General features: G+C 28.3%; 3 protein-coding genes across 14 annotated transcripts in view; 2 read left to right on the top strand and 1 right to left on the bottom strand.

The window, feature by feature from the left end:
* LOC102679372 (synaptonemal complex protein 1-like) overlaps positions 1–1,732 on the top strand; it is a 3,987-nt gene extending 2,255 nt beyond the window's left edge. Inside the window, exons 7-10 of the mRNA XM_031510356.1 lie at positions 671–817; positions 886–1,127; positions 1,217–1,384; positions 1,534–1,732. Of these exons, the coding sequence (XP_031366216.1) occupies positions 671–817; positions 886–1,127; positions 1,217–1,384; positions 1,534–1,637 (661 nt within the window). The 3' untranslated portion in view covers positions 1,638–1,732. The remainder of the gene's footprint in view (positions 1–670; positions 818–885; positions 1,128–1,216; positions 1,385–1,533) is intronic.
* An 11-nt stretch (positions 1,733–1,743) lies between these two features.
* On the bottom strand, positions 1,744–4,489 carry LOC102679657 (39S ribosomal protein L38, mitochondrial). The gene is made up of 7 exons (XM_006615471.2): positions 4,366–4,489; positions 3,364–3,552; positions 3,138–3,281; positions 2,676–3,003; positions 2,434–2,592; positions 2,223–2,359; positions 1,744–2,133 (listed from the first exon to the last, which is right to left on the bottom strand). The coding sequence occupies exons 2-7, from the start codon at positions 3,500–3,502 to the stop codon at positions 1,844–1,846; spliced, it is 1,197 nt and encodes a 398-aa protein (XP_006615534.1). The 5' UTR covers positions 3,503–3,552; positions 4,366–4,489; the 3' UTR covers positions 1,744–1,843.
* Positions 4,490–4,573: 84 nt separating this feature from the next.
* The window catches only part of LOC102679786 (kalirin), a 39,551-nt gene continuing 31,590 nt past the window's right edge, over positions 4,574–12,534 (top strand). For 8 of the 12 annotated variants that reach the window (XM_031510352.1, XM_031510345.1, XM_031510351.1 and 5 more), the window contains exons 1-16: positions 4,574–4,806; positions 5,475–5,765; positions 5,922–6,035; positions 6,123–6,447; positions 6,576–7,234; positions 7,472–7,582; positions 8,540–8,718; positions 8,844–8,991; positions 9,102–9,293; positions 9,369–9,572; positions 9,717–10,001; positions 10,120–10,446; positions 10,575–10,986; positions 11,123–11,361; positions 11,554–11,855; positions 11,940–12,186. In XM_031510352.1, coding sequence (XP_031366212.1) covers positions 5,505–5,765; positions 5,922–6,035; positions 6,123–6,447; positions 6,576–7,234; positions 7,472–7,582; positions 8,540–8,718; positions 8,844–8,991; positions 9,102–9,293; positions 9,369–9,572; positions 9,717–10,001; positions 10,120–10,446; positions 10,575–10,986; positions 11,123–11,361; positions 11,554–11,855; positions 11,940–12,186 — 4,005 coding nt within the window. In that variant the 5' untranslated portion in view covers positions 4,574–4,806; positions 5,475–5,504. Of the gene's footprint in view, positions 4,807–5,188; positions 5,326–5,474; positions 5,766–5,921; positions 6,036–6,122; positions 6,448–6,575; positions 7,235–7,471; positions 7,583–7,888; positions 7,985–8,382; positions 8,469–8,539; positions 8,719–8,843; positions 8,992–9,101; positions 9,294–9,368; positions 9,573–9,716; positions 10,002–10,119; positions 10,447–10,574; positions 10,987–11,122; positions 11,362–11,553; positions 11,856–11,939; positions 12,187–12,534 lie in introns of those variants that run through there. The other 4 variants (XM_031510347.1, XM_031510346.1, XM_031510348.1 and 1 more) reach the window with 4 other exon arrangements.

Genomic DNA, 12,534 nt, shown 5'->3' with positions numbered 1-12,534 from the left:
TTTTTTTTTTTTTTTTACAAAAATATCATAATAAATATCCACGAAATTTTCATTGTAATCTGACTTTTATCTCATCCAATCTTTTGCTCAATTTTTGTAAATTCTATTTACCATTTGTCATTAAATATTTAATTGATTTTTGTTTATAAATTATTCTTTTCTAACCTAATTGTAATTAAATATAATCCAATATCGATCTTAATTGTCTAAAAGATAAAATTAATAAACTTTCAAGCATTGCAAAATTTAAATAATTCAATTTCAATTAGCAATCTTATTTATTTATAAATAATATAATTTATTATTTCATGAATGAAACAGCTTTCTTTGCAATAATTTTTAATTAAAAAAAATATATATACATATATATATAATCAATTTACGAATCTACGTTGGGCATCTGTTTTTTATCACTATAAAGATTTGTTTATACTGTAAACAATATATCTTGTTTGTGCAATCATCAATTTGTTTCATTAAACATTTGATTGCACGTGAAATTAATTAATAAATTACATGGAACGAATATGGTGGTGTCAAAATAAACTGTAAAATTTATACAGTTTTTAAACGTTTATAATTTTTGAACAATTTTCGGTTATTAAACTTAAAATTTAACGATAAAGTTCAATCTTTTCTTGTTCTAAACTTTTATTTCAATCTTATTAAGATTGGAAGATCAAATGAAACAACGAACACGACTTCTGGAACAATTCGATCGCAATGTGAAAGAACGTGATGCATTGTTGCTTAAAAAAAAGGAGGCATTATCTACTCTATCCAATTTTGAATACACTCGTGTAGCTGATGTCGAAGAGTATGTAATATATTTAATAATCATAATAATTTTGTTCTAATTCATTCTAACATACAATTTTCTTTTAGATATAATGCGGATAAAAATATCTTGTTGGAACAGATTGCTATGCAAAAGAAACGTGAACTTGAGAAAAAAAATGTGAAAAAAGAACACGGCGAATTGTTAATGGATATAAGGGCGGCGTTACAAAATATGGTGGCAATGTTGGTTTGCGTAAAACGAGGTAACAAAGTACCTACGAAGAAACCAACGGAAGAACTAGACAAAAAAATTGACATTCCCATGATGGAAAAAATGGAGACAGATAGTAAGATAAAAAGGGGGAGGGGATTAGAATTTAGGGATATAAATTTTTTGATATATTTGCACATTTCTCTTGTTATTTTTTTCGTTTAGGTTTAGCATTGTTGTCTAATGTTAGTCGAAAAGTAGGACAACTATTTGGAATGAGCAATTTCGAATTTGACAAAGATAGAGAAGAGAGGGCAAGGGATCTATATCAAACTTACGTTTCTAATTATCGCTCGAATATTAAGTTCAAAGAAGAGGAGGTAGAACCACCGGGTAAGCATTTTTGGATAAATTAATATTAATTATTAAGAAGCGTGAATGATGGGTGAATATACTATAAGGAATGTTTAAACTATAATATTTAATATACAGTAGCAATACAATAGCAATATAGTAACAATATTTTTATTATGTTTTTTTAGGTCTCATTGTTGAACATCAAGCGATCGATACTTTAGTACCAACACGAGCAGAGATTAAATTAAGAAGCAAACAAGCTGTAGAAGCTTATTTAAGATTAGAATGATTCTCCTCTTTCTCTTTTAATTTATCATGATGAAAGTATATAAGAATGAGTTTAATTACAACATCTATGTTTAAATAAAGTGTGTATGAAATCAATGCTTCCTCTATATTTTTTTCATTCATGATATTCTCTGTTTATTTATTTACAAAAACATATTTTACAATTTACTTAAGCTATAAAATTTCTTATTTATAAAATATTTGATTTCAGATATCATTAATTCGGCCCCGTTGTAATCGTTCCTTTCGAATTTGTATTTTCAACCAGGAAGGTAAGTACTTATCGAACTTAATAGCGTTGGGATACTTGAGAGGTGGTTCAGGTTCTTTGAAAGGATGAGTGTTACGTAATCTTCTTAATAAATATTCTTTCATTATATCTCTAGGATCTCTATATCTATTCAAATAAAGATTAAATGGTTCTTTTTTTGGAAACCATGTTTGTGGTTTAACATATAATTTTGGAAAATCATATTGAAATATTGGCTCTTTGGTATCTGTAAGTAAAATTTTTCAAAATATATATATAACGGCGCATTAAATAATAAAATAATATATTAAAAATAGTGAAATCGACTATACGCACTTAGTACTGAATGATAAAACTCTTTTACTGTAGGATCCCAATCGCTTTGAAAGAATGCTAAACCAGCTGGTGTAAGATAATCCTGATATTTACGATAAAATTCTAACGTATTCCAATTACGTTCTTTTAATGTTAAACTGAAAAACATCGATTTAAATAAAAAATAATGATATGATAGAAACAATTATATATATAATCTATTTTTCCTTACCAAGGTTGATCTTTTTTGTATTCTACATAATCTAATCGTTGATTTTGCTTGTAAAGAGTAAATATATAACGATAATAACCTACACCTCTAGCTGGAAATGGTTTCATGTAATCTATTATTTGCTCACCCAATTCTAATTTATTCCCTGGAATGTTTCCTCTAAAATAAAATAGTAACATGTTATATTAGTTCTATAACATTATTTCAAATTAAAATAAATAATAAATAAATAATTGACTCACAAAAACCAATGACAATATTCATTGTTTGAATTTTCTAAATTACCATCTGGTGTGCACATCACTAATGTCCATAAAGTATCATCTTCAACTTTATATTTAACATATGGCATTTCAGATGCTTCTGCAGGTTTTATAACATTTCCTGTATAAACTTTAACTGAAGTATCATCATCTATCTTATAACTGATTTCAAGTGGTACAACAGGTAAAAAGAAAGCATCTCCAAATAAATCTTGAAAAATGCCATAATGAGTTGCAATTTTATGAATATCATATGGACTAGATATTTCTAACCAAAGTTGTTTTACTTCTTCCAAATTCAGAGATACTATAAAATATATAATCATATATAGTCGTATATAATTATATAATATATCTCAAGTATGAATATTATATCATCGGATTCTTAATAATTAAATTAAAATATTATTATTATTATATTATAAAAAATGTATTATTTACTCTTTTCATTTCTTATTTGCATTTCAAAATTTATGTTGGCTCGTTTCTTTTTTCGTTCAGCCATTATAGCCTCCTTTTTTTCCTTAGAAATTTTTGGCACAAAAAATCCTATATTTACTTTGGGTAATTCAGGTTCTTTAAGCACTGCAAAAAAAAAAAAATAATGATAATAATATTTTATGAGAAACAATAATATTTTATGAAATAATTAATATTATTTTTTTACATTTGAGGCGTTGTTGCAAAGTGAGAGCGATTGTCGGTGGTTTTCCTCGCAAATGATGTCCATATCGAACTTGTTCAAAACGAATTTTCACGTGTGAAGATACATTTTTGGTAAAAACTCGTAAAGCTGTACTCGCCATAACTTATATTTTAAATATACACCAATTACAGAAATTTAATCGCTAATTTGCTATATCGAAAAAAATCATATAAAGTTTATATCATTTGTAATTAATTGTACAATTGTACAATTAAATTATATTAATTTAAATATAATTTTTAAATTGTACATTGTTTTATATTTATATTTTGCAAATTTATTTCAAAATTAATATACATAATATACATAATATAATAAAATATTTATGTACTAATTATATATATATATATATATGTATATACTTATATATAATAATATCCAATCTTAAATAGTGCAATCATTGAAATTTTTGAATTATTAATAAAAATTACGTCACACATAAATAATTTTTTTACATATTTCATTTAATTGAAATTTTTTTTTAGAATTTTTTAATAATGTAAAACAATTTGTACTTAAAAACATTTCTGAGAATAATGTTTGAAATGAATATTTATTATTTTTGAATTAAATATGGATTTTTTATATATTTAATTATTATATTAAATATTATATTTTTTTATTTATCAATATTCAGATTATTTATCATTTTTTTTTATAAATTAAATATATATATAATATTTAAAGTATAAATTACAAGCAAATTTTTTTCTGTAGTATTAGAATTTAGTATCATGTAAAAAACAAATTTTTCTTTAAAAAAAAAACTCATTACTATGCACTGATAATTATATAGATTTATATACATATCAGTTATATACATATACAAATGAAAAAGATAAATGCTATTTTGTATTTAAAAAATACAAAATATTTAAAATAGAATGGTATAGCAATATAATAGTATTCATTCATTTCAAAACTAAATATAACAATTTTGAATATTTAAACAATTCTTCTCACTCTTCTCTTTCAATGATGTAAACAATAAAATTAAATGTCATTTGATACAAGATATTAATTAAATACAAAGCTATTGATTCCTACGTAAGGTTAGGATTCAAACGCGTGTTACGTGATATCTGTGATTTTCAACGCAAATTTTCAATACATGAATCCGAAAAGTACGTGCTGCCCTCGTTCGGCATTTATGAGTATTAATATCTGTACATCGAATATTCGAAGAAGATCATTGAAAATTTCTTGTTCGTACCAGTTCGAACATGGCAGACTGCCATTGGCAGAAAGCAGTTTTGAAGTTTAGTATTTATCGTGAATTTAAAAGTTTTAATACCGGTGATTGAACAATATGAATCGCAACGAGTTTTATTCAAAGAATATATATATGGTACAAATAAGAAAATCGAAACGACCGAAATTTCATCAAATTGATCTTTCATACGGGTGAGCGAAACAATGTTCATTTTGATTCAGTCGTGCTTTATGATTCGTGATCTGATCGAAAGTATAAGACTAAGTAAACGGATTAAACCAAAAGAGACATTTCAATCTGAATATGAATACAATAAATATGAAACTATTTACTCGGTTTTCTTGCTATACATATATTATTAGATGAATTTAGTGTCGGTTTAACATAACTTTTTACGTCAATGACGTGACAGTAGTGGTAGCAACGGTTGAAGTCATAATGACGATTTTAACAATAGGATTATCAAAGCTTCATACGATTTTATAATTTTTGTTCAAATAGAGTTATGATAGATGAAATGAATGTTTATGTGATGTTAATTTTACATACATATTATTTCTAAAATTTACTGTGTATTGTATACATTTTTTAATTATATTTTTCTAAAATTGAATTAAGTGTAAAATAATTTATTTCATTTATATATTCAATTATTGTAATATTTTTCGGTGTTATATCACGATGTAATAAAGGAATCATGATAGATTGTGGTAAAACTCTAAAAATTATATTTAAATATATTTATATATATAAATAATTTGCTTTTTTCTTGAAGAATGAAATATTTATATATAATTATATGTTTTAATTATATATTTTGTATAACATCAAAAATAATATAACAAATATTATTTGATAGATTTAATTTGATCAAATAAAAATAGACAAGATGGATGGAACAAGAGCTGCAGAGGTTTTACCTTTGCTTCAAGAACGTTTGGCCATTCTGCCAGGTAGCCGAGATCGTAGAGGTGGACCAGTACTTTTATTTCCTACTACACCAAGACGTGAAAGAGCCAAACCTGAAGATTATCGCCGTCTTTTACAATATTTATTGACTGTGCCCAGTGATGAAGCTAGGGGTTTACGTTTCACTGTGATTGTGGATATGCGTGGTGCTACTTGGGATTCTGTCAAACCAATTCTAAAGGTTATATTAATCATAATCTACTAATTTTTTGTCAAATATATACATTTCTTATTTTATTATAACAAAAATATGATTTGACAACCTGGCTTGCAGTTTAACTTTATACTATATTTTAGCTTGATATATTATTAATACAAATAATTTTTAAATTTTTAGGTATTGCATGAACACTTTCATCGATCAATCCATGTTGCTTTTATCATTAAACCTGAAAATTTTTGGCAAAAACAACGGACATCATTAGCCAAGCAAAAGAAATATAATTTTGAAGTAAGCAAAATAAAAATGAAATAGCATAAAAGATGTGTTTGTAGAGCAAAAAATTATTTTGTTGTTTTGATGTTGTTTCTTTTTTAGATAAATACTATAAGTTTAGAAGCTTTGACAAAAGTAATTGATCCATCACAATTGACAGCAGATTTAGATGGATCATTACAATATGATCATGCTCAATGGATTGATACAAGATTAGCTGTAGAAGACTTTACATGGCAAGCAAGTGATCTTCTCGATAGATTAGATGATTTACAAGAGGATTTAAGTCGAAACGATTTTGCGGACGATGTAGCTGGAGCAAAACACGGAATTGATTTGCATAATGAAATGAAGAAAAAAATTATGAAAGTTCCGGTAGAAGAAATTGAAGTTATCGGTCAGCGATTGTTACAACGCTTCGATAATAGTAAGTTTATCGAATTAATTTTAATTTTAATGTTATAATGATAAATTAGTCATCAAATATAAAATAACTATTTATTGATAAATTGATTAAAAATTATTTGAAGATAATGATAGTAAATATTGTTACAGATATAGCAGCGAGTAGTGGCGAAGGCGGTAGTATAGAAAGTGGAGCAACCGGTGGCACCGATCCTGATGGACGAGCATTAGCCGCGTTAGTAATTCAACATTTAGATTCTGTACATGCTGCACAACAGCATCTTCTACAATTGTGGCATATTAAGAAGATGAAATTGGATCAGTGCTTTCAATTAAGACTTTTCGAACAAGATTGTGAAAAAATGTTTGATTGGATTTGTCACAATAGAGAAGGATTTTTAGCGAATTACGTTGAAATTGGACGTTCTTATCAACTCGCTAAGAATTTGCAGGAAGAGCACAAACATTTCACTATAAGTTCTATGAACGTTTATGTGAATATAAATAAGATTTTAACAATGGCCAGTCGTTTGCTTGAAACTCAACATTATGCTGCCGGACACGTAAGAGCAGTAGCTGGCCGACTAGATCGAGCTTGGAAAGAATTTGCAGCAGGGCTTGATGAGCGTACTGCGGTTCTTAGTTTAAGCGTTGTATTTCATCATAAGGCAGAACAATATGTTGATAGCGTTACAGGATGGAGTCAAGCTTGTGATGCTGGCAATCTACCTAACGAAATACCGATTTTGGAATCTCACATACGGCAACATCAAACTCTTTATGAAGCAATGTGTCAAGCTTACACAGAGGTGATCTTTCTTTGTATATTTTGTAATATATTGTATAATATTTGTTTAATTTTTTTCACATCATGATACAAACGTACATATAATTCATCTTTAGTTCTGTTCGTGGCAAGAAGGAATTCAGTCTCGAAGAAACAAAGAAAATAAAAAATTTTTTTCACGTAACTTCGAAATGTGACATCGTAATTCGCAATATCGTTTACAAAGTGATATTTAGTAAAGGACGATAATGTTTGGCAGGTATATGACGCGTATCAGGCACTTTTGAGTGGACTAGGCTCAATGCTGCAAGTTTGTCACGGCTTCGTTTCGACGCACAGTTCGAGCTCGGATACATTTTGCATCGATTATGTATGAAACGATTAGTCATTTTTTTTTTTTAATAGCTTTTAACCGGTGGTCATTTGCTTGGTATGCGGGTCTGATGAAAAGAAAACAAAAATTCAAAAAGATAAGGGATTAGATGGTAAAAGTTAACCCAATGAGTAAAAAAACCGAGATGCATCATGTGACAATTACGAAAATGAATTACATTTGTAATTTTCGTTGTGTAGATTCATAAATATCATAAATTATGGAGCTGAAACATGGTTTTAATATTTAACAGAATTGAATGGCAGAACTTTAAATATGGTTTTGGGTAATCCTATTGTTTAGGTGCATAGTACCAGTAAGAAGCTTCTTTATCAACTGGATCATCTCGTGCAAGTCTGTAATCAACCGCAAGGGATAGACCATACAGCCAGAAAACATGTACGTCTATTGGTGTGCACGAATGTTTATGCATAAACTAATTTCTATTTTGCTTAATCATTTTAACAACATTTATATGTTGTATCAATCACTTATAAATTATTTTGATGAAAAAAACGTATGGGATATATGTATGATGATGTATGTCATGCTTTTATATTCATAACATCACGCTATAAATTATAAAATGAACTATGAAATGCCAGAGGCTTTTCATAATTCTTCATTATACAAATGCTCATTGATTTAGATTGCACAAGAGCTTCCAAATAATATTTCATTGCGTACACATTTCTAGTATGATACTTCTTAGCTAATAGATTTTAATATCTCCCTCTCTCTCTTCTTGCTTTCTTTCTCCTTTCTATATTTATAAAAAGTCATATGCAATCTTTATTGTACAGACTGGAGTAATATACTGTAGGTTATACTTATGGAAACGAGTACATTGATTCAAGTAATGCACGTGCATGTGAAGTAACAAGTAAATTTTTAAATTATTTTGAGATATATAAATTTTAATAATTGAATAAATAAAATGATTGATTTATTCAGAGTCAAGATGGACATGGCATTGATGGGCATTCTGGTATGAGTGGGAATCCTGCTGCGGATTATAGCGAAGGTGCGTCTCATGTATTGGCAGTGATCCATCAAATTTTGGGTCATCATAGGGCGTTGGAAGCTCGTTGGCATGCTCGAAAAGTCAAATTGCATCAACGACTCGCGTTAAGGTACTCCTATTGCATGCCATTTCTTTTTCAATCTCGTTTGTCTATGAAGATACTAATTCCCATATATTATTCTCTATATTTTTTTTTATAAATTAATAATAATAATAGTAATTAATCGTTTACAGATTATTTCAAGAAGATGTGAAACAAGTTTTGGATTGGTTAACTAATCACGGTGAAGTTTTTATTAGAAAGAATACAGGTGTTGGTCGTAATCTTCAAAAAGCGAGAGTATATCAGAAAAGTCACGAACATTTTGAAAATGTCGCACAGGTAATAACTCAATATATATAACATTTATTATCATTTAGTATTATTTAGTATTATTTATAAATGAATGTGTGTGATAGAAATATTGAATAAATAATTTTATATTTGTTTAGAATACATATACGAATGCTACAAAATTACTTACTGCTGCACAAGAATTGGCTCATACTGGTGAATGTGCTGCTGATGAGATATATGCTGTAGCGCAAGAATTAGAGGCTCATGTTAGTAGTTTTGCGGCAAGAGTCGAACAACGTCGTCGAAGATTAGATTTAGCAGTTGTATTTTATACACATGAAAAAGAGGTACAATAGACAGTACTTTATATTGTGCTGAATTAGTAAGGTTGAAAATATAAAAAAAATGCATATTTTTAATAGTTAAGTGGTTGGGTTGACGAATTACGACAAGAATTACAACAAGACGAAGTGGCGGAAAATTTAGAAACAGCAGAAAGATTGTTGGAACAATGTGCACAACATCGAGCCTCTTGCATGGAAGCATGTGCATCGACTATTGTTCAGGGAGAAGCATTGCTTCGAGAATTGCGAGAATCTACTGATGCTCCTGATACTACTGGCTCTGTAAGTTTTATTTTTCAATTTATTATTTTTTCTTCTTTCCTTTTTTTCTATGTAATTCTTGTCATTCGAATATTTATTTAAATATATAGAAAATGTAAAATTTAATAGAGAAAATGGAAAATATTATTCGAATAAATATTTCAGATATCTGCGGTAGAAGCTGCATTAGATAGGTTAGCGAGTTTAAGACAGGAATTAGAAGATTTATGGGCTACCAGAAAATTGAGGCTAGAATTATGTTTACGACTACGTGTATTTGAAAGAGATGCTCTAGAAGCGAGTGGTCAATTAGAGATGTGGGCACAAGAATTACAAGGCCCATCTCGAGAAGGTTCCCCTGAACAATTATTGCGTGCTCATAATGATGGTGTTGCTCATATGCAGAATACTGCATTTCAAGTTTTACAACAAGGTCAAGAACTTGCTCAGGTAAAAATAGCGAATATATTTTTAAATATATATATATATATATATATATATATTTAAATCTCTGTGATATTGTGACAAAAAAATTATGACAAAATTGAAAGCAAATCTTGAAATACAGGTATTAGAACAAGCAGGAGTTTGCATAATGGCAGATGGACAACATAGTGCTGCGACTAGAGTACAAGTGCTTCTTGAATTTTTAAACGAAAGAGAAATGGATGCGGAAGATTTAGCGGAGATGAGAAGAGTTCGTTTAGAGCAAGCTTCTCAATTGGTTCAATTACAAACCGACGCTACACATGTTGCCAATTGGATTCGTAATGGAGAAGCTATGTTATTAGCTTCTTTGAGAGTTCCGGAAAATCTTCAGGATGCAGAACAGCTTCGTTTAGAACACGAACAGTTTCAAGTCGCTATAGAAAAAACACATACTTCAGCTGTTCAGGTATATAATTTATATTCATAGTAACATATTCTTTTTTTCAATTTCCAAATTAAATTATTTCAAATTATATTTTTTTTAATAATGAGAATGAAAATTTAAAAAAAAGAAATATAAATTGATTATTTTAGGTAAAACACAGAGCAGATGCATTAGTGAGTGCTAATCATTATGACCCAAAGAGTATAAGAGAAGTGGCTGAGGATGTAACTAAAAGATGGCAACAACTTGTGACATGTGCAGAGGAAAGACATAAACTAGTAACAGCTAGCATTAATTTTTACAAGACGGCAGAACAAGTTCGTTCTGTATTAGATAGCCTTGAACGTGAATATAAAAGAGACGAAGATTGGTGTGCTTCTGGTGAAAAAGCTACACAAGTTCCAACACTTGTTGGCAAACATCAAGAACAAAAAGAAGCATTTTTAAAAGCATGCACATTAGTACGGCGAACTGCGGAAACATTTCTTAAATATACGAACCGTAGTCTTCAATTTTATAGTTATCAGGCAAATAGTGCTGGTTCTGAGAATAAAGTTAAAAGTTAGTTTTATTTTTTTATTTTTATTTTTTTTTTTTTTTTTTAATTTTCTTTATGATATATTATATATTTCAAATATGGATATAAAAAATTTTCAAGAATAATTAGCTTTATATGTTTTAATATCTAATATTTTAGATATTTTGGAGGAGTTACTTAGTAAAGAGAATCGCGTACTCGAATACTGGACGCAACGTAAGAAACGATTGGATCACTGTCATCAGTATGTTCTGTTTGAGCGTAGTGCTAAACAGGCTTTAGAATGGATTAGAGAAACGGGTGAATTATATCTAGCAACACATACCAATGTTGGTAAAAATCGTATTGAAAACGAACAATTATTACGCGAACACAATGAATTTAAAGGTGCTGCGAAGGTACGTTTTATTTTTGTTTGTTTTTGTTTTCTTTTCTTTTTTCATTTTATTTTTCAAATCTAGAAACTACCATTTAAGAGATCAGAATTTTCTTTTTCATTTTTTCTTTTCTTTTCTTTTTATAATTCTTTTTTTTTTTTTCTTTTAATTTCTTTTTTTTTTTATTTATCTTTCCGTTCATTTATGTAATAGGAAACACGAGAAAGAGTAAAGCTGTTGATTCAACTTGCTGATAATTTAGTCGAGAAAGGACATGCTCATGCAGTCGCAATCAAACAATCTGTTGCTGAAGTGGATCAACGATATAAAGATTTTAGTACGCGTATGGATTGTTATAAAACACAAATTGAAGAAGATCTTGGAATTCAATCAGACGATGGTCAAAAGGATCTTTCTATCGATCGCAATTCCGATCCGTTACTTGAGGAAAAGATCAAAGGAAAAGATTTAAAAGAATTAAACGAAGAAAAAAGAAGATCAGCACGGCGAAAGGAGTATGTTTTTTTATTAAATTTTTACTTATTTAAATAATCAATTATGTATGTTTATTATTGGTTCCGATTCTTATGCATTCACAGATTTATAATGGCTGAACTGCTACAAACAGAACGAACTTACGTGAAAGATTTAGAAACTTGTATTCGATGTTTCTTGGAAGAAACACGTTGTGGAAAAGGAAATGTTCCATCTGGATTGCAAGGACGAGAATCTATAATTTTTAGTAATATGGAAGAGATTCATCAATTTCATAGTAACATATTTCTTCGTGAACTTGAAAAATACGAAACTATGCCCGAAGATGTTGGACATTGTTTTGTAACATGGGTAAACTTTATATTTTTTATTTTTTTTTGATTTTCTTAATTCAATTTGTTGATTTAACAATAAAATATATTTAATCCTCTTATAATATGGTATTTTAAAAATATTTGTAGCAAAAATTGCAACAATTTTTTTATAATATGATATTTTTATAATGATTTATCACGATTTAATAAGCTTGGATAATGCTCCATTTAGAATATTTTCATTATGTTTTTTTTAACATTTCCAATGTATTCCTCTAATTATATTACATTTTATATTACAGTTTTGATACAATACTGAAATGAATGTATACTGTAAAATAATGTATGTAATATTGTGAATGAATTAATCATATTATAGGATGAT

This window comes from Apis dorsata, unplaced genomic scaffold (assembly GCF_000469605.1).
Source record: "Apis dorsata unplaced genomic scaffold, Apis dorsata 1.3 scaffold_223, whole genome shotgun sequence".
Classification (NCBI taxonomy): Eukaryota; Metazoa; Arthropoda; class Insecta; order Hymenoptera; family Apidae; genus Apis; species Apis dorsata.
Note: the sequence above shows the minus strand (reverse complement) of the source record. Positions and strands in the feature narration are given on the sequence as shown.

What these genes read in the sequence shown, in the direction of transcription:
- LOC102679657 (XM_006615471.2), bottom strand. Translation starts at nt 3,502, where the DNA reads ATGGCGAGTACAGCTTTACGAGTTTTTACCAAAAATGTATCTTCACAC. An exon ending in GAATATTGTCATTGGTTTTT is followed by an intron (nt 2,593 to 2,675) that starts GTGAGTCAATTA and finishes ATTTTATTTTAG; the next exon opens with AGGAAACATTCCAGGGAATA. An exon ending in TACAAAAAAGATCAACCTTG is followed by an intron (nt 2,360 to 2,433) that starts GTAAGGAAAAAT and finishes GATGTTTTTCAG; the next exon opens with TTTAACATTAAAAGAACGTA.